Source organism: Manis javanica, chromosome 1 (assembly GCF_040802235.1).
Source record: "Manis javanica isolate MJ-LG chromosome 1, MJ_LKY, whole genome shotgun sequence".
NCBI lineage: Eukaryota > Metazoa > Chordata > Mammalia > Pholidota > Manidae > Manis > Manis javanica.
The window spans coordinates 222,797,812-222,819,190 of NC_133156.1; the positions used below are offsets into that span (position 1 = coordinate 222,797,812).

General features: G+C 39.6%; 1 protein-coding gene across 1 annotated transcript in view; it reads left to right on the plus strand.

Annotated features, from left to right (window-relative positions):
• The first annotated feature begins 269 nt into the window (after positions 1-269).
• ASXL2 (ASXL transcriptional regulator 2) overlaps positions 270-21,379 on the plus strand; it is a 148,447-nt gene continuing 127,337 nt past the window's right edge. Inside the window, exon 1 of the mRNA XM_036990622.2 lies at positions 270-896. Coding sequence (XP_036846517.2) covers positions 840-896 — 57 coding nt within the window. The 5' untranslated portion in view covers positions 270-839. The remainder of the gene's footprint in view (positions 897-21,379) is intronic.

Sequence of the window (21,379 nt, forward strand, 5' to 3'; positions counted from 1 at the left end):
GGGGAGGTGGAAGGGCCTCTGAGCAGGCATTTTTATTTTTGGTTTCTCCACATCTTAGACTGAAAAGCTAGTCACTTAATCTCAGGTTCCCTCATCTGTCCAATGTGGTTAACAAATAGACCAGAATTGTTGCATATCTTCAAAAAGATAACCTTTGTAAAAATAAACATGGACACAAAAGATTGCATAAGTGCAAGATTTACTGAAAGTGACAGTTTGGAGGGTCGCCTCTCTGGAAAGAGCTCTTCCTAGCCTCTCCTGGCACCCGGGGCCTCGCACGCGGTCATAATATGCTCCATAAACCTTCCCGGATGGATCAAGTTCCGCTTCCGCAGGCAGATTTTCACTGTAGGTTTGTTTGAGCGCTCGGCGCCCGACGCAGGCTGGAGTCGGACCTCCCACACGCGCATGCTCCCGAAGAGAGGTGGCGAGCGGAAGGGCAGGGGAGTGGCGCGGTGCCCCGGAGCGCGGCTCGCTCTTCCTGCAGCCCCGCGCGGGAGGCGGGGGCGCGCGCGCGCCCGCTCCCGCGGCCGGCTGCGTACAGTAGTGACGGCCGCGCGGGAGCGGTCACATGACTGTAGCGGCTGCCTGTACAGTAAGGACCCAATATGGCAGCGGCGGTAGCAGTGGCAACGGCAGCTGGAGGACCGGCCGCCCCATAGACCCACCCCGCCTCGCGCACCACCCTTGCCGCTTCCTCTGCTTGGGTGCTTCTCGGGCCTGACTTCCCCTTTCTCCCACCTTCCCGGCACCGCGGGAAAAGCAGCGCAGGGCAGAGCAGGCAGGGAGCGCGGCCGGAGCCCGGACACGGGAGCCTCCCAGTCAGTTCAAGACCCGACATGAGGGAAAAGGGCCGTAGGAAGAAGGGCAGGACCTGGGCGGAGGCCGCCAAGACGGTAAGCGGGAGGGAGCGAAGGGGAAGGCCGAGAGGATTCTGTCCCCTCGCCGCCCGCCGGTCTCAGAGGAAGGGAGGTCATTGGCCCAGCGACCCGGCTGAGGGGGCACAAAACCGCGCGGAGAGAGCGGCGTCTAGTGTCGGGGGCCGTGACCCGGGGTCGGGAATGGAGGCGCCAGCGGAAGGGGGTCGCCGCGGGCTGTGGCTTCCCCCTGCGTCAGCGATGAGCTCTCTCGGTGTTTCCAGGCTGCCCCTCGGGTCACGTCGTTCTCACCCCCTCTGGGGTCGCCCTCGCCCGGCAAGGGGAAGTCTGTTGTGCTTGCACAGTAACCGGTTCCTCTCCCTTGTGCGGCCGAAGAGCCCCCACTGGATGCAGATAGGGGAGGCTTGTGCGTACGCCTGGCCCCGGAAAGAAGAGGGGAGCGCTGGAGCTTGGCAGAATTTACTTGCTATAGCAGACATGCCATCTGGCCCCGGGCCCCTGCTGGTCTGGGCTTCCAGATTTGACGTGAGCTCACGAGGCTCTTGTTTTTGTTTGCTGTTAGAGCTGAAAGTGCAGGAGGTGTTTAGAAACGAAGTAACAGGTGGGACTTGTAGAATTTTTTTTTTTCTGTTTCCGTAGAGACCTAGTCTGAACACGGCAGCAATGCATGGTGGGACGTGTAGTTTACACGGCCTTGACTTTTCCGTAGCCAAAGTGATAGTGGCCTCACAAAGTTGTAATTACTGGGTAAAATAATCTTTTTCCCCTCATTTCTTAATAACGAAATCTAGAGGTAGGTTTTAAAAAATGCATTATTTAGGATTAGTGAGAACTTTACTGTTTTATGAAAAACCTGATTCGTGTATGTATGTAGAAATGAAACATTAGGAGAAAGTGAAATTAATCGTTCAGGGTGCAGCAGAAAAGTAACAGGACATAAAACAGCAGCGCTGTAGTGTTGTGAGGGAGGTGTGGAGGCATTATCTTTAATGGTGAATCATGTTGATAGTACTTGTCAGACACGGGGAGCCTTTATAAATGAACCTTTATTACGTGTTGTATGGTTTATTTTTACTGAGATTTTTCTGAGCGTAAAAGTAATGTTCACTGTGGGAAAATTTAGAAAACTACAGAAAAGTATAAAGAAGAAAAAAAATAGCGCGTTTCACTCCCCAGAGCTTTATCTGTTAACATTTTGGTATATTACTATCCAGTCCTTTTATTTATTTCCCCAAATCTGGGTCCTCCTGTTTATTCAGTCTTGTGCAATTTTGTAAGCCTTGTGCATTTGTTTTGTAAACTTTACACATTAGGGGGTTGATGACTCAAACTTACATTTCTGTTGGAAATGTGAAAAAGTGAACAAGTAAAAGGGCATTTTATTGTTTTCACTTACAGTTTACCTTCATAACTGAGACTGTGCTGTTAGTTTCCCCTAGATAAAAGTCTAGAAATAATTTTTTAGTCTTGGGGAAACTGCTCCCTCACAGAAGACTGTTTTACTTCCTTATCCTTGACTACTTTAAGATTTCTTCCTTTTATTAAAAGAAAAATGGTAAATTTAAATGATAAGTAACCAGACCCCAACTCTAATTATACTAATTAATTTTAAGTTTCTTGAAACTTCAGTGTACTTTTTAAATTAAATCTCTTTGAATAAGATAGTCTAATCACTGGGAAATTATGGTAAATAGGAAAAATTGCCTACATCTACTGTTTAGATTTTTCCTGTAAGTAGTATATTTGCTCATTTATAATAAACATTTCATGTTCAAGCTAGCCTGTGTGAAAAATTGTATTTAAAAGATGGAAAGGCTAAGAATGCAGCAGCCCAGTTTGAAAAAGACATATGCACCTCTATGTTTATCACAGCACTATTTACAATAGCCAAGAAATGGAAGCAACCTACGTGTCCCTCAGTAGATCAATGGATAAAGAAGGTGTGGTACATATACACAATAGAATATTATTCAGCCATAAGAAGAAAACAAATCCTACCATTTGCAACAACATGGATGGAGCTAGAGGGTATTACGCTCAGTGAAATAAGCCAGGTGGAGAAAGACAAGTAACAAATTATTTCACTCATCTGTGGAGTATAAGAACAAAGAAGAAAACTGACGGAACAAAATGCAGCAGACTCACAGAACCTAAGAATGGACTAACAGTTACCAAAGGGAAAGGGACCGGGGAGGATGGGTGGGAAGGGAGGGATAAGGGGAAAAAAAGGGGGGCGGGCATTACTATTAGCAGACATAATGTAGGGGGGGTCACGGGGAGGGCTATACAACACAGAGAAGGCAAGTAGTGATTCTATAGCATCTTACTACGCTGATGGACAGTGACTGTAATGGGGTATGTGGGGGGGACTTGGTGATGGGGGGAGTCTAGTAAACATTAAGTTCCTCATGTAATTGTAGATTAATGATACCAAAAAAAGATGGAAAGGCTAGTTTAATTAAAAGAATTCTGAGCAAGTTCTGGAAGTGATCAGTATATTAATGGCTTGGCATTTTAATTTGATTTCTTGCAAACATATAAGGTCTCAGTCTAAGTAAAAATGAATTTCAGAGTGGTGATACTAGAACCTTTTTTCTTTTTTCTAGTAGCCCAAATCTAGAAAACACCCTACTCTTCCTTTATCATCTATAAAGTAAGGAATTAAACTAAACCTCAGTGTTCAAAAGGTTTCTGTTTGTAGGAGGAATGGATAGAAGTAAATGTGGGAGGACTAGACAGAAGTAAATGTTTAATACTTCAGACTGCAGAATGATGAGATTAGAAAAATAGTGACTTGAAAAATGAAAGTAACTTAACCTAAGTTAAGAAATGGTACATATATTTATAAGTCAAGAGTAGTAGGAAGAGCAAGTTTTAAGCATATTTCATAGGCATAAGATCAAATGTTTTAGGAGTAGAGTTTCAGCAAGGAGGTAATAAAGTTTACAAATGCAGGCATTATTTACTTGCTTCATTTTGTTCCTGGTACCTGCATTGTAAAGTTATCCTTTTTTAGGAAGCACAATTAAAATGGGGTTGTATTGCACAAAAGTTCTCAATCATTATATAAGTTGGTCACAGGGATGGTAGTACAGCATGGAGAGTATAGCCAATGATTCTGTAACATCTTCCTATGTTGACAGATAGTAATGCACTAGTGAGTGTGGGGATTTAATAACATGGGTAACTGTTGAGCCGTGTGTTGTATACTTGAAACCAGTATCAGATTGTTTATGAGCTGTACACCAATAAAAGAGTTTTTTTAACTCTAAAAAAAAATGGGGTTGCATTCCTGACTAATAATACAACAGATGAAATTAATTAATTTTAGGTGTGTAGATATACATATTGATATGGTGTGTGTGTGGGTATGTGCAAGAGCCACATAGATTGATACATTGCTGCTATAAACAGTTTGAAAAAGCAAAATAGTAAATTTCATAATTACTGTATAATCGTCAAATCATGCCAAAAGGCTGATTAAATGTGAGAGTATAGTCTGGTTCCAATAACTTAGGATACCAGAGAGGGACTGTAGAGTTGAGATTCAGCTGAACTTGAATTCTTATTTGCTACACTGGACTGTCTCCCTCCTAATCTTATATTTGTGCTTTATAGATACACTAGGTATAAAAAACATTCAATTATATAGTTAACAATCTCACATGTTTTACATATTAAGGGTGATGAAATGATTTGGTTGAGAGATCTGTAGTACAGTATTTGGTGCAGTTTAAATAGAAAAATTTGTAGTAAGCCAGAGATATTGAACCATTACCTATACTGTTCAAAGTTATGCTCATTCTTCAAAAAAAGGAACACCTTATCATCTAAATATTTGATGACATCCCTGAGAAATTAAGCCAGTTTTGCAAAGCGAAGCTTTCCAAATAGTATAATCTTTGTTGACCCTGTTTTTTTATTTTTTTGACTTTTCCCTCCTCACCCACCAAACTAGGGAAACATTAAAAGTGAAGAAAGGTCCTAAAAGGATAGGTTTGTTATGATTGTAGGTGGAGGGGACAGAGAGACAAACCTTAGACCCTGTACACTAGAGGTGCCTTTGGGTAGGAAAGTGGTGAGAGTATGAGAAGTGAGATTTGGGTGTTAGAAGTGAGGACCACAACGGTGTGGGTAGAGCCTTAGTGTATGATTTGTGAACCGAAGAAAAAAATGTTACGGTGTTTTATTTTTGGATGCTGTCTTTATAGACTTAATTTAGTGGTTAGTAGTATTCTGAATGGACATGGATTTAAATTTTGTCATTTACCTAAAGTGGGGGAATAAAGTGGAAGATAGAAAATTTCTATTAAAATAGTAGCACTCATAGCTGATTAATATAAGAAGTATAGGAAATGGAAAATACTTTTAAAAGTGTGATAAAAATATATAATGAGTTGAAAGATATTTAGGAAAACATCTTAACAATATACTTTGGAAAAAATAGGTGTATTAACTTAGAAATTTTCAATACTCTTAATATTATGAATAATTTTTTTTCTTAAAAAAATAAGGCTAGGAGTGTTGATCAGGCTAGAGTCCTTTTAAGTCTGTATTTGTGTGTTTTTAGTCATATTAGACTCTCCAAGAGAGAGTGTGCATCTTGGAAAGACATACTAAACAACTTGCTGTTTTTATGATGTAGATTATAGAAAGTAAACCTAGACAAAATCTTCTTGGTTTGTGGAATACATTAAAAATAGAGTGAGAACAAATTATGTAAGGGGTATGGGTTAAAAATTGAGAAGCTGCTCTGGTCCATAATTGTCAAAACAGTAACTGCATGTTTACATTTAAAAATTTTAGCTTTATTGTGGTTTAATTGACAAAATTTTAAGATATTTGATACATTTATGAAATTGCTTTCTGCAAGTCTGTGCTAGGTGATATGATGTAACATTCTGGTTGAGTGATCCTCCTTTCTTGTCATAATATTGAAGTAAAGTTCCCCTGTGTTTTGCTTCTTGAATTTGTGTTATTTTCAGTTCATCCTTCCTTCTGTCCTGTGTTACTGTTTTGAAAGCCCACAAACCTAATTCAATGAAGGGAAAATATCAAAATCTTTTTTGAGTACATCAGTAGAAGTTTTCTATGAAAGATGCTGCTATATCTGCTATAATTCTGGCAGGAGCTGAGAAAATCATGTCATATTTGCAGAAATTCTTGCTGTTCCTCATCCACAGGATCTATCTGCTCTTAAAATCTGTGCAATTTTGCTGTGGTGAAAGGGCACTGTTTTCACTAAAAAAAAGCTGTCTGGGAGGAGGCCAGTGTGTGGAAGATATAACTACAGGGGACTGATGAGTGAGGCTTGTTAAAACCTGCTATCTTTGTCATTTTTATAAAAGACCTGTGAATTCCCCTCTTGTTTTATATTCTTTCTTACCATATCTCATTGAGGTCATCCTTCCAGTTTATAGTGTTGTGCAGTTTAGTATTTTTAGTACAGTTTGCTTTGTCATGTTTTGAATGTTTTAAGAAGTTATTGAATGTACTAAATTTTGGAATACTTTAAATATGGGTTTAAAACAATAATATTACTTGCTTTAAATTGAGTTTCAATTAAAGTTATATAGGCTCTTGGTTTTTAAAAAAAGTCTGTAAAGAGCTAATCTTGGATAAGAATTATACTGAAAACAGAGATTAAATGAAAGATCATGTACTGAAATACTGAAAATGTTTAGAGTTATCAAACTGAAATTAACTATAGTTGAGATAGTTTGATATAGCTTTTGGACTTTTAAACCCTATATATGGAACTATGCATAAACATAAATAGTTACATATTTTTATGTATAGTTCTGCAACTTGCTTTTTTTGTGAATGTCATGGATGCCTTTTAATGCCATTACTTAATGTATCTGCCTCATCCTTTTTAATGGGTTCTTAATATTCCATTGTTATTAGATGTATCATCATTTAAAAAAATTAGTCTTTGGTTATTTGACATACAGTTTGTACTCTTTTTCCTTTTTAACAGATGCTTAAATATATACATCTGGGTCTATATGTATGTGTGCACATGCATCATGTGTGCATGCGTGTACTATGATATGAATAGAGTAATTAAGATAAAGAGTTTGTGAACTTGAGTTTGTGCCCATTTATATTTCCCTTCAAAGTTTTGAAGGTTCCTGTTTTTTCCCCTCCCACCTTTTTCTTTAATCCAAAGAGCATATCAATCTTTACTCTTTGCCATTTTGATAATTAACAAAGCATGTCTTTTGTTTTATTCAGTAGAACTTGATGGAACATTTTCTCTATCTGTGCTGTCCAGTAGAGTAGCCATGACTTACATGTGGCCATTGAGTGCTTCAAATGTAGCAAGGGTGACTAAGGGACTGAATTTCGAGTTTTGTTTAATTTTAATTAAGCTTAAATAGCTACATTTGTCTAATGACTACCATTATTGGATAGTGCAGGTGTAAGGTAACTTCCTATGTATTATTGACTCGGTATATTTTTCAGTAAACTTGTCTGTTTAGATCTTTTGCTCCCCACCCCTGTTTTTTTCTTAAAGCTTGCTGTTCTTTTTCATACTGATTTCTAACAGTGCTTTATGGATTATGGGAGCTCGCCCTTTGTCATGTGTTGCAGGTCTGTTTCCCATTTTTGTCTTTTGACTTTATGTATGCAGTTATTTTTTCTGCCCAGATATTTTTAACATTTGTGTAGACAAATTTATCAGTCTTTTACCTTTTCTAAGTTTTGAGTCTTAAATAGGAAAAGCTTTTCACATGCAAATATTATAAATTGAGTGCTTTTAAAATGCTTGGCCATGTTCCTAAGTAAAATATTTTTATTTTGTGGACAGGTATTTTATTGTGGACAAATAAATTCATTGAATCTGTGCTCCTTGAAGGCAGAGACTCTACTTTTTTTTTTGTTATCAATTAATCTACAATTACATGAAGAACATTATGTTTACTAGGCTGCCCCCTTCACCAAGTCCCCCCCACAAACCCCATTACAGTCAATGTCCATCAGCTAGTAAGATGTTATAGAATCACTACTTGTCTTTGTGTTGCACAGCCCTCCCCATGACCTACCCCATATTATGCATGCTAATCGTAATACCCTCTTTCTTCTTCCCTGCCCTTTTCCCTCCCTTCCCTCCCATTCTCCCCAGTCCCTTTCCCTTTGGTAACTTTTAGTCCATTCTTGGGTTCTGTGATTCTGCTGCTGTTTTGTTCCTTCAGTTTTTCTTTGCTCTTATATTCCACAGATGAGTGAAATCATTTGGTATTTGTCTTTCTCCACCTGGGTTATTTCACTGAGCATAATACCCTCTAGCTCCACCGATGTTGTTGCAAATGGCAGGATTTGTTTTTTTCTTATGGCTGAATAATATTCCATTGTGTATATGTACGACATCTTCTTTATCCATTCATCTACTGATGGACACTTAGGTTGCTTCCATTTCTTGGCTGTTGTAAATAGTGCTGCGATAAACATAGGGGTGCATCTGTCTTTTTCAAACTGGAGTGCTGCATTCTTAGGTAAATTCCTAGAAGTGGAATTCCTGGGTCAAATGGTATTTCTATTTTGAGCTTTTTGAGGAACCTTCATACTACTTTCCGCAGTGGTTGAACTACTTTACATTCCCACTAGCAGCGTAGGAGGGTTCCCCTTTCTCTGCAACCTCGCTAACATTTGTTGTTGTTTGTCTTTTGGATGTTGGTGATCCTTACTGGTGTGAGGTGATAATCTCATTGTGGTTTTAATTTGCATTTCTCTGATGACTAGCGATGTGTAGCATCTTTTCATGTGTCTGTTGGCCATCTGAATTTCTTTGGAGAACTGTTCAGCTCCTCTGCCCATTTTTTAATTGGATTATTTGCTTTTTGTTTGTTGAAGTGTGTGAGCTCTTTATATATTTTGGATATCATTTATGAATATATTCTCCCATACTGTAGGGTACCTTTTTGTTCTATTGATGGTGTCCTTAGCTGTATAGAAGCTTTTCAGCTCGATGAAGTCCCACTTGTTCATTTTTGCCTTTGTTTCCCTTGCCCGGGGAAATATGTTCATGAGGAAGTCGCTCATGTTTATGTCCATGAGATTTTTGTCTATGTTTTTTTCTAAGAGTTTTATGGTTTCATGTCTTACATTCAGGTCTTTGATCTATTTTGAATTTACTTTTCTGTATGGGGTTAGACAGTGATCCAGTTTCATTCTCTTACATGTAGCTGTCCAGTTTTGCCAGCACCATCTATTGCAGAGACTGTCATTTCCCCATTGTATGTCCATGGCTCCTTTATCGTATATTAATTGACCATATATGTTTGAGTTAATGTCTGGAGTCTCTATTCTGTTCCACTGGTCTGTGGTTCTGTACTTGTGCCTGTACCGAATTGTCCTGATTACTGTTGCTTTGTAGTAGTAGAGCTTGAAGTTGGGGAGCAAGATTCCCCCCACTTTATTTTTCCTTCTCAGGATTGCTTTGGCTATTCGGGGTCTTTGGTGTTTCCATATGAATTTTTGAACTATTTGTTCCAGTTCATTGAAGAATGCTGTTGGTAATTTGACAGGGATTGCATCAAATCTGTATATTGCTTTGGGCAGGATGACCATTTTGACTATATTAATTCTTCCTAGCCACGAGCATGGGATGAGTTTCCATTTGTTAGTGTCCTCTTTAATTTCTCTTAAGAGTGTCTTATAGTTTTCAGGGTATAGGTCTTTCACTTCCTTAGTTAGGTTTATTCCTAAGTATTTTATTCTTTTTGATGCAATTGTGAATGGAATTGTTTTCCTGATTTCTCTTTCTATTGGTTCATTGTTAGTGTATAGGAAAGCCACAGATTTCTGTGTGTTAATTTTATATTCTGCAAATTTGCTGTATTCCGATATCAGTTCTAGTAGGTTTGGAATGGAGTCTTTAGGGTTTTCTACGTACAATATCATGTCATCTGCAAATAGTGAGAGTTTAACTTCTTCTTTACCAATCTGGATTCCTTGTATTTCTTTGTTTTGTCTAATTGCCATGGCTAGGACCTCCAGCACTATGTTAAATAACAGTGGAGAGAGTGGGCATCCCTGTCTTTTTCCTGATTTCAGAGGAAAAGCTTTCAGCCTCTCGCTGTTCAGTATGATGTTAGCTGTGGGTTTATCATATATGGCCTTTATTATGTTGAGGTACTTGCCCTCTATACCCATTTTGCTGAGAGTTTTTATCATGAATGGATGTTGAATTTTGTTGAATGCTTTTTCAGCATCTATGGAAATGATCCTGTGATTTTTGTCCTTCTTTTTGTTGATGTGGTGGATGATGTTGATGGATTTTCGAATGTTGTACCATCCTTGCATCCCTGGGATGAATCCCACTTGGTCATGGTGTATGATCCTCTTGATGTATTTTTGAATTCGGTTTGCTAATATTTTGTTGAGTATTTTTGCATCTACGTTCATCAGGGATATTGGTCTGTAATTTTCTTTTTTGGTGGGGTCTTTGCCTGGTTTTGGTATTAGGGTGATGTTGGTTTCATAGAATGAGTTTGGGAGTATTCCCTCTTCTTCTATTTTTTTGGAAAACTTTAAGGAGAATGGGTATTATGTCTTCTCTGTACGTCTGATAAAATTCCGAGGTAAATCCATCTGGCCCGGGAGTTTTGTTCTTGGGTGGTTTTTTGATTACCGCTTCAATTTCTTTGCTCGTAATTGGTTTGTTTAATTTTTGTGTTTCTTCCGTGGTCAGTCTTGGAAGGTTGTATTTTTCTAGGAAGTTTTCCATTTCTTCTACGTTTTCCAGCTTGTTAGCATATAGATTTTCATAGTATTCTCTAATAATACTTTGTATTTCTGTGGGGCCCATCGTGATTTTTCCTTTCTCGTTTCTGATTCTGTTGATGTGTGCTGATTCTCTTTTTCTCTTAATAAGTCTGGCTAGACGCTTATCTATTTTGTTTCTTTTCTCAAAGAACCAGCTCTTAGTTTCATTGATTTTTTTTCTATTGTTTTATTCTTCTCAATTTTATTTATTTCTTCTCTGATCTTTATTATGTCCCTCCTTCTGCTGACTTTAGGCCTCATTTGTTCTTCTTTTTCCAGTTTCAATAATTGTGACGTTAGACTATTCATTTGGGATTGTTCTTCCTTCTTTAATTAGGCCTGGATTGCTATATACTTTCCTCTTAAGACTGCTTTTGCTGTGTCCCCCAGAATTTGGGGCTTTGTGTTGTTGTCATTTGTTTCCATATATTGCTTGATCTCTATTTTAATTTGTTCTTTGATCAATTTATTATTTAGGAGCATGTTGTTAAGCCTCCATGTGTTTGTGAGCCTTTTTGCTTTCTTGGTACAGTTTATTTCTAGTTTTATACCTTTGTGGTCTGAGAAGTTGGTTGGTAGGATTTCAATCTTTTGAATTTACTGAGGCTCTTTTTGTGCCCTAGTATGTGGTTTATTCTGGAGAATGTTTCATGTGCACTTGAGAGGAATGTGTATCCTGTTGCTTTTGGATTTAGAGTTCTATAGATGTCTGTTAGGTCCATCTGTTCTAGTGTGTTTTACCTCTGTTTCCTTACTTACTTTCTGTCTGGTGGATCTGTCCTTTGGAGTGAGTGGCGTGTTGAAGTCTCCTAAAATGAATGCACTGCATTCTATTTCCTCCTTTAGTTCTGTTAGTATTTGTTTCACATATGCTGGTGCTCCTGTGTTTGGTGCATATATATTTATAATGGTTATATCCTCTTGTTGGACTGAGCCCTTTATCATTATGTAATGTCCTTCTTTATCTCTTGTGACTTTCTTTGTTTTGAAGTCTATTTTGTCTGATACTAGTACTGCAACACCTGTTTTTTTTCTCCCTATTGTTTACATGAAATATCTTATTCCATCCCTTGACTTTTAGTCTGTGCATGTCTTTGGGTTTGAGGTCTCTTGTAAGCAGCATATAGATGGGTCTTGTTTTTTTATCCATTCTATTACTCTGTGTCCTTTGATTGGTGCATTCAGTCCATTTACATTTAGGGTGATTATTGAAAGATATGTACTCATTGCCATTGCAGGCTTTAGGTTCCTGGTTACCAAAGGTTCAAGGTTAGCTTCTTTAGTATCTTACTGTCTAACTTAACTTGCTTATTGAGCTATTATAAACACTGTCTGATGATTATTTCTCTCCCATCTTATTCCTCCTCCTCCATTCTTTATATGTTGGTTATTTTATTCTATGCTCTTTTGTGTTTCCTTTAACTGCTTTTGTGGATAGTTGATTGTATTTTTTTACTTTGGTTAGTATTTGATTGGTCTGCTTTCTTTGCTGTATTTTTATTTTCTCTGGTGACATCTATTTAGTCTTAGGAGTGCTCCCATCTAGAGCAGTCCCTTTAAAATACCCTCTAGAGGTGGTTTGTGCGAGGCAAATTCCCTCAACTTTTGCTTTTCTGGGAATTGTTTAATCCCTCCTTCATTTTTAAATGATAATCGTGCTGGATACAGTATTCTTGGTTAAAGGCCCTTCTGTTTCATTGCATTAAATATATCATGCCATTCTCTTCTGTCCTGTAAGGTTTCTGTTGAGAAGTCTGAAGATAGCCTGATGGGTTTTCCTTTGTAGGTGACCTTTTTCCTCTCTCTAGCTGCCTTTAAAACACTGTCCTTGTCCTTGATCTTTGACATTTTAATTATTATGTGTCTTGGTATTGTCCTCCTAGGGTCCCTTATGTTGGGAGTTCTGTGTACTTTCATGGTCTGATTGCTTATTTCCTCCCCCAGTTTGTGGACGTGTTCAGCAATCCACCCTTCCTTCCTTCCTTCCTTCCTTCCTTCCTTCCTTCCTTCCTTCCTTCCTTCCTTCCTTCCTTCCTTCCTTCCTTCCTCCCTCCCTCCCTCCCTCCCTCCCTCCCTCCCTCCCTCCCTCCCTCCCTCCCTCCCTCCCTTCCTTCCTTCCTTCCTTCCTCCCTCCCTCCCTCCCTCTTCCCTCCTTCCCTTCCCCTCCCCTCCCCTTCCTTCTCTTTCCTTCCTTCCCCTCCCTTTCCTTCCTTCCTTCCTCCCTCCCTCCCTTCCTCCCTTCCTTCCCCTCCCTTCTCTACAATTACATGAAGAACATTATGTTTACTAGGCTCTCCCTACCCCAAGTCCACCCCCCCCACCCCATTACAGTCACTGTCCATCAGCATAGTAAGATGTTGTAGAATCACTACTTGTCTTCTCTGTGTCAGCAGTTATTTCTTTGAGGACACTTTCTATCCTGTTTTCTCTCTCTTCTTCTTCTGGGATTCCCATAGTGCAAATATTGTTGCGTTTGGATTGGTCACACAGTTCTCTTAATATTGTTTCATTCCTGGAGATCCTTTTATCTCTCTCTGTGTCAGCTTCTCTGTGTTCCTGTTCTCTGATTTCTATTCCATAACGGCCTTTTGCACTTCATCCAGTCTGGCCTTAAGGCCTTCCAGAGATTATTTCATTTCTGTAATCTCCTTCCGGACTTCTTCCCTTAGGTTTTGCATATTTCTCTGAAGATACATCAGCATGCTAATGACCTTTATTTTGAATTGTTTTTCAGGAAGATTGGTTAGGTCTATCTCCTTCTCAGGGGTTGTCTCTGTTATTTTGGTCTGTATCCAATTCTTCTGCCTTTCATTGGCGATAGAGGTAGTTGTGGGGAGCTGGCGCGTGCGTCAGCTGGGAGAACATCCCTTCTTGCTAGTTGTGGCCTTCCTCTCCTGGGAGTTCAACAACCCCTAGCAGCTTGTGCTGGGCAACTGCACGCAGGCTGGGTGTCTGGTTTTTGCCCGGTTGCTGTGGGCGTGGCCTCTGCCACTGTGGCAGAGTCGTGCTGGAGGGGGAACGGGTGGAAGCCTGTTTATCCCTGTGAGGGGCCTCCGAACTGCACTGTTGCCCAGGGGGTTGGGGTGCCCAGAATTCCCTGTGATTCCTATTTACTGGGCTGATTGCGCTGGGATGCCTCTGTCCAGCTGTGGGGTTCCTGTCCCTTTAAGATTTTCAAAGGGCACTCGCTTTTCTTTTGTCCCAGGGGCGCTGACTGCAGGGACCCGCTTGCAGGTTTTACTGTGTCGTTTCCCTAGTACCCAGCACCCCATGCACTGTGTGTCTGCGCTCTGGTGCGGATGGCTAGGGCTAGGTATTTAGCAGTCCTGGGCACCCTCTCCCTCCCTGCTCCGACTCCTCTCCTCCCACCGGGGAGCTGGGGTGAGAGGGTCGCTCGGGTCCCACCTGGCTGCAGCTTGTATCTTACCCCCTTCACGAGGCACTGGGTTCTCGCAGTGTAGATGTAGTCTGGCTGTTGTCCTGTCTTCTGGTCTCTCTTTTGGAAATAGTTGTATTTGTTGTATTTTCAAAAATATATATAGTTTTGGGAGGAGATTTCCGCTGCTCTACTCATGCCGCCATCTTGGCTCCGCCCCTCAGAGACTTTACTTTTTTTTTTTTTTTTTTTTTTGAGAGGGCATCTCTCATATTTATTGATCAAATGGTTGTTAACAACAATAAAATTCAGTATAGGGGGGTCAACGCTCAATGTACAATCATTAATCCATCTCAAGCCTAATTCTCGTCAGTCTCCAATCTTCTGAAGCATAACGAACAAGTTCTTACATGGTGAACGAATTCTTACATAGTGAATAAATTCTTACATGGTGAACAGTACAAGGGCAGTCATCACAGAAACTTTCGGTTTTGATCATGCAATATGACCTATAAACCATCAGGTCAAATATGAATATTCGTTTGATTTTTGTACTTGATTTATATGTTGCTCCCACATTTCTCCTATTATTATTATTATTTTTATTTTTAATAAAATGCTGAAGTGGTAGGTAGATGCAAGATAAAGGTAGAAAACATAGTTTAGTGCTGTAAGAAGACAAATGTAGATGATCAGATGATCAGGTGTGTGCCTATGGACTAAGTATTAATCCAGGCTAGACGAGGGCAGCAAGACATCCACGGATGCAGAAGATTTCTCTCAAAGCAGGGGCGATGAGGTTCTGAGCCTCACCTCTGTTGATCCCCAAATTCTCACCTGATGGCCCCCCTGCGACTGTGCCTGTCTTAGGTTGTTCCTCCCTTGAGGAATCTTACCCGCAGAGACTTTACTTTTAAATGTTTCTACGTGCAGAGCTTGATTCATTTTTTTTGCACGATTTTTCCCCCACTTCTTTTATTGAAGATGAAAGAGGATTCAGTGTTCTCCCTTTCAGGAGGGCACAACTCAAATAAACATAGACAACTGTGTTAAGTATTGTTTGCGAGGAAAGCTGGTTGATTGTCTCTCTCTTGTGAAATAAAATTATTCTAAGGCACACCAGGATATTTGCTTTCAAAGACCCTTTTGAGTTACATTTGGACGTTGGGAAATTTCTGTGACAATTGTTATTTCTGACTTTGTTTGAAAAACTAGAATCGGTTAATGCTAAATAAATGTGTACTTTATTCTGGGCATCAGAGGACACTGTAAACCTTATTAATTTATTTTATATATATATATATATTTTATTAAGGTGTCATTGATATACACTCTTATGAAGGTTTCACATGAAAAACAATGTGGTTATCACATTCACCCGTATTATCAAATCCCTCCATGCCCCTTTGCAGTCACTGTCCATCAATGTAGTAAGATGCCACAGTTTCCCTATTTGTCTTCTCTGAGCTATACTGTCTTCCCCATGACCCCACACACACCATGTACCCCAATACCCCACAATCCCCTTCTCCCTCCCTCACCCCTCCCCTTTGGTAACCACTAGTCTGTTCTTGGAGTCTGTGAGTCTGCTGCTATTTTGTTCCTTCAGTTTTGCTTTGTTGTTATACTCCACACATGAGGGAAATCATTTGGTAGTTGTCTTTCTCCATCTGTGACTTAGTTCACTGAGCATAATACCCTCTAGCTCCATCCATGTTGTTGCAAATGGTAGAATTTCTTTCTTTCTTATGGCTGAGTAGTATTCCATTGTGTTTATGTACCACATCTTCTTTATCCATTCATCTACTGATGGACACTTCGGTTGCTTCCATATCCTTGCTATTGTAAAGAGTGCTGCTATATCTTCCTATGCTGATGGACAGTGACTGTAATGGGGTTTGCGGGGGGAATTGGTGATGGGGGGAGTCTAGTAAACATAATGTTCCTCATATAATTGTTACCAAAAAAAAAAAAAAGACTGCTGCTATAAACATAGGGGTGCATGTGTCTTTTTGAATCTGATAAGTTGTTTTCTTTGGGTAAATTCCTAGGAGTGGAATTCTTGGGTCAAATGGTGATTCTGTTTTCAGTTTTTTGAGGAACCTCCATACTGCTTTCCACAATGGTTGAACTTGTTTTCATTCCCAGCAACAGTGTAGGAGGGTTCCCCTTTCTCCACATCCTCGCCAGCATTTGTTGTTGCTAGTCTTTTCTATGTTGGCCATACTAACTGGTGTGAGGTGATGTCTCATTTTGTGTAAACCTTATTAATTATAGTGTCTTCTGAGTGATTTGATCCATCTTTTGGTACAAATGATGTTGTGAAAGACTTTCATTTAGAAGTTCTTTGGCTACTGACATTTAACAGTTGATACTATGTTTAGAATGAACTTTCCTTGGGGTTCACAGCTTGGGATGGCCCAAATCATCTTGGCTCTTTAACCCACTGATGTCTGAGTAATTCAGTAGCTGGTTTAGCCATATTCAATTTCAAATAAAGTGCTTAATGGTGTTGGTGACTCATTTCTACATAGTAACATAAAAATTTAAATACATTGCTATTGATTTATAGTGATTAGTTTCCTACATGATTTGAGTGATTCTGACAGATTCTCTAAGTTTAAACAGATGGCACCCATGAAATATATTAATGTATTGGGAAATATATTAATGTGTTGGGAAGGTTTTCCCCTTCCTATTGTGTGTGTGAAGGTGTTAAAAAAAAGATGGAAATAAAGTTTTCATAGATATTATTAGTCACCCATGAAAGGCACAGTGGAGAAAATAGGACTGTTTTTAATAGCAACTTGGGAATAACCCCACAATCTAGATTTGATCTTGGCCCTATCAGTTATTGTATCTGCTTGAAAGAGTTATTTAGACAAGTGCTCAAACATTCATGTGTTTAAGAATCTGGAGAGCTTGTTACGATGCAGATTTTTACTCTGTAGGTCTGCAGTGTAGCCAGAGATTCTGCATTTCTAACAAGTTCCCAAATAATGCTGGTGCTTTGGTCTAAGGACCACATTTGGAGTTGTAGAGATTTACACTAAGCTTTCTCAATTTCCCCAATTTTAAAATAGATAATAATAGAACTTACCATTTGGGGTGTTAGGTGATTAGGTGAGAATGTAGGAATGATTCTTATACAGTGTGTACTATGTTGTAAGCACTGTTTGTTAATATTACACAAAAATTAATACATGTAGATTGTTTTATGTTTTTGAAAAGTAAACTGGTTATTTCTTAGCAGACAAGTGCAGGGGTTTGAGACAGTTCTAACAAAAAGCCTTTTAAACTCAGGGACCCCATTTGCCATTTGTTTCCCAAGGTCAATGTGGAATAACACACAGGCTTAAACTAGCTATGAACAGACATCTCCTGCTTCAGTATGTTCTGCACAAAAGCCCACTTTCCTGATGTAGACCTTGTGAACTGCCTAAGGAGAAGGCCAGGTGGGAAGGAACAGCAGGCAGCCTGTAGGACCTCACTGACTCTTGGCCAAAAGACAGTAAGAAAACAGAAAGTGATTGAAATCTGCCAATAAGTAAGCTTGGTAGTAAGCTTGGAAAAGAACACCAGTCCTCAGATGAGTTCACAGATCCAGCTGACACTACTGTTTCAGCCTAGTGAGACCCTTAGCACAAGACCCAGTTAGTCCATGCCCTAAATCCTGACAACACAGAAACTGTGAGATAAGCATATGATGTTTCAACCTAAGTTTCATAATAAAATATAATCACAAAAATATATTTGTGTTTTTGAAACTGTGTAATAGCAAACTAATAGTAATACTAAAATTGGATGGAAAGGGGAGTACAACAGGGTTGGTCTGAGAATGTTTGACGTGGGTATTGAGGTATGATGGCTAAAACATTTACAGATGAATGTGGTTAGAGGCATTCTTGGCCAAGGGAAGAGCTGAAAAGACTGAAAAATACAGGGTTGATGCATGGCTAATTCACCTTTGAGTATTGTGAAATGTAGTGAAAGGTGAGGCCAGAGTAGGTAGGTTGAGGCCAAAATGTGGATAATTGAAGAAGTTGGGCTGGCAGGTATTTTTATTTTTAATTATAAGAGCTGTAGAGAGTTTTTTTTTTTTTGTTGTTGTTATTAATTTTTGAGAGTTTTTATTTTTATTTTTTTGCCTTTAAAAAAATTGAAGTATAGTTGATATAAAGTATTACATTGGTTTCAAGTAAACGATACAGTGGAGGATTGGATTAAAGATTGTGGCGAGAGAGGTGAGACAGAAACCTCCTCCCAAAACCACATATATAAGAATATAGCAAATACATCTAATCCTGAAAGAAAAACAGGAAAGAAGGCTGCAGAAGACTGCCTACACCTGGGGGAAACAGCAGACCTCAAGGAAAGGGTGAAGTACCAAAGCCATGATCCAGAGGGACCCAAGCTGTTCCCCCACCCCAGCTCACTGGAGGGAGGAAGAGAAACAGAGTTGGGAGAGGGTGGAGGCCTAAGACTGCTGAACACCCAGCCCTGGAGATCTGCTCTGGGAGCATGAACCTACATAACATGGTGCTTTGGAAATTAGTGGGGTTGGAAAGCTAAGACAGGCAGAATACTTAGAGACACTGAGATTCCAACTGCTTGTGAAAAACACGTGTCCACAACCAGCTGCTCTATGACAAAAAAAAGGTGGGCAGTTTGAGAGACTTCCTAACAGTGAGAGGGCTGTAAAAGGGGCAAGGATTGCACAGAGCTTGCTGCTCAGCAGAAAGGACAGGGAGACAAAATTGTCTGGCTGCACTCTGCCCAGCAGTTTTGGAGCTTTTAGGAGCTTCAGGTACTCCATCCCTCTGGCTGGCTATGCAGCTATGAGGTGCCCCCACCACAATATGCAGCCTCCTGTGCCTTTCTCCAGCTTGCAAACTGGCTGCCCCCGCCATTGCACCAGGCCAGCCAGAGGGCAGCTCCACCTATGGCAATTACAAGTGCAGATCATAGAGGCTTCTCCCTGTGCACTTGGCTCACTGGCCCTGGCAGTGGAAGCAGGCACTGCAGCCAGGAAGCTGGAAAGAGCTCTATCCTCCTGACAGGCTCCAGCACCGCTTGCCTGCAACCCCCACCATTGCTCCAGAGACTGAGCAACTCCAGAGAGTAGAGCTTCTGGGCACTAGAGGGCCCCACATACAAATATGAAAACATCAAAGGAACCAGGTTGAAACCAGAATCACACAAACACCAGAAAGAGGGCCAAGTGAAACTGAATTCACCAATCTTCCTGGAAGAGATTTCAATATAAAAATCATAAACATGCTCATGGAGAGCTACAGAAAAATATTCAAGAACTCAGGGAGGAATTCAGAAATGAGTTACAAACATTGAAGAATTCAGTATCTGAAATGAACCATTAAATGAAAGGATTTAAAAGCAGATTAGATGAATTAGAGGAGACAGTAAATGAACTAGAAATTAGAGAATAGGAATACAAAGAAGCTGAGGCACAGAGAGAAAAAAGGATACCTAGGAATGAAAGAATATTGAGAAAATTTGCTGACTAATCCAAATGGAACAATATTCATATTATAGGGGTACCAGAAGAAGAAGAAGAGAGAAAAAGGGATAGAAAGTGTACTTGAGGAGGTAATTGCTGAGAACTTCCCCAGTCTAGGAAAGGAGATAGTCTCTCAGGTCATTGAGATGGACAGATCTCTCAACACAAGGGACCCAAGGAAGACAATACCAAGGTATATAATAATTAAAATGGCAGAGATCAAGGATAAGGACAGACTATTAAAAGCAGCCAGAGAGAGAAAAAAGATCACATTGAAAGGAAAACCCATCAGGCTATCATCAGACTTCTCAACAGAAACCTTACAGGCCAGAAGGGAGTGGCATGATATATTTAATGCAATGAAGCAGAAGGGCCTCCAACCAAGAATACTCTACCCAGCAAGGTTATCATTTAAATTTGAAGCAGAGATTAAACAATTTCCAGATAAGCAAAAGCTGAGAGAATTTACCTCCCCAAAACCATCTTTAAAGTGTATTTTGGAGGGACTGCTATAGATGGAAGTGTTCCTAAGGCTAAATAACTGTCACCAGAGGAAATAAAACCACAGTAAATAAAGTAGACTAATTACTAAGCAGATGTAAAATCAAAAAACTCAAAGTCAATCAAGGGAAAGACAGAGTACAGAATATGATATGTAATATATGTAATATATTAAGGAGGAAGAAAAAGGAAAAAAAAAACCTTTAGATTGTGTTTATAGTAGCATACTAAGCAAGTTAAGTTAGACTTAGATATTAAGAAAGTTAACCTTGAACCTTTGGTAATCGAGAATCTAAAGCCTACAGTGGCAATAAGTACATACCTACTAATAATCACCATAAGTGTAAATGGTCTGTTGCACCAATCAAAAGACATAGAGTCACTGAATGGATAAAAAAGCAAGACCCGTCTATATGCTGCCTACAAGAAACTCACTTCAAACCTAACGACATACACAGACTAAAAGTGAAGGGATGGAAAAAGTTATTTCATGCAAACAATAGGGAGAAAAAAGCAGGAGTTGCAATACTTGTATCAGACAAAATAGACTTCAAAACAAAGAAAGTAACAAGAGACAAACAGGGACATAATGATAAAGGATTCAGTACAAGAGGATATAACCATTATAAGTATCTATGCTCCCCACATATGAGCACCTACATATGTGAAACAAATACTAACAATTGAAGTGGGAAATAGAATGCAATGCATTCATTCTAGGAGACTTCAACACTCCACTCACTCCAAAGGACAGATCAACCAGACAGAAAATAAGTAAGGACACAGAGGTACTGAACAATACATTAGAGCAGATGGACCTAACAGACAGCTACAGAACACTCCACTCAAAAGCAGCAGTATACACATTCTTTGCAAGTACACGTGGAACATTTTCAAGAATAGATCATATACTAGGCCACAAAAAGGGCCTCAGTAAATTCAAAAAGATTGAAATTGTACCAACCAGCTTCTCAGACCACAAAGGTGTGAAATTAGAAATAAATTATGCAAAGAAAACAAAAAAGCTTACAAGCACATGGAGGCTTAATGCTGTGCTCCTACATAATCAGTGGATCAATGATCAAATAAAAACAGATGAAGCAATATATGGAGACAAATGAGAATAATAACTAAACGATGCAAAATGGGTGGAATGCAGTGAAGGCTGTGCTAAGAGGGAAGTATATTGCAATACAGGCTTACCTCAGGAAATAAGAATAGTCCCAGATGAGTAGTCTAAATTCACAGTTAATGAAACTAGAAAAAGAAGAACAAATGAGGCCCAAAGTCAGTAGAACGAGAGACATAATAAAGATCAGAGCATAAATAAATAAA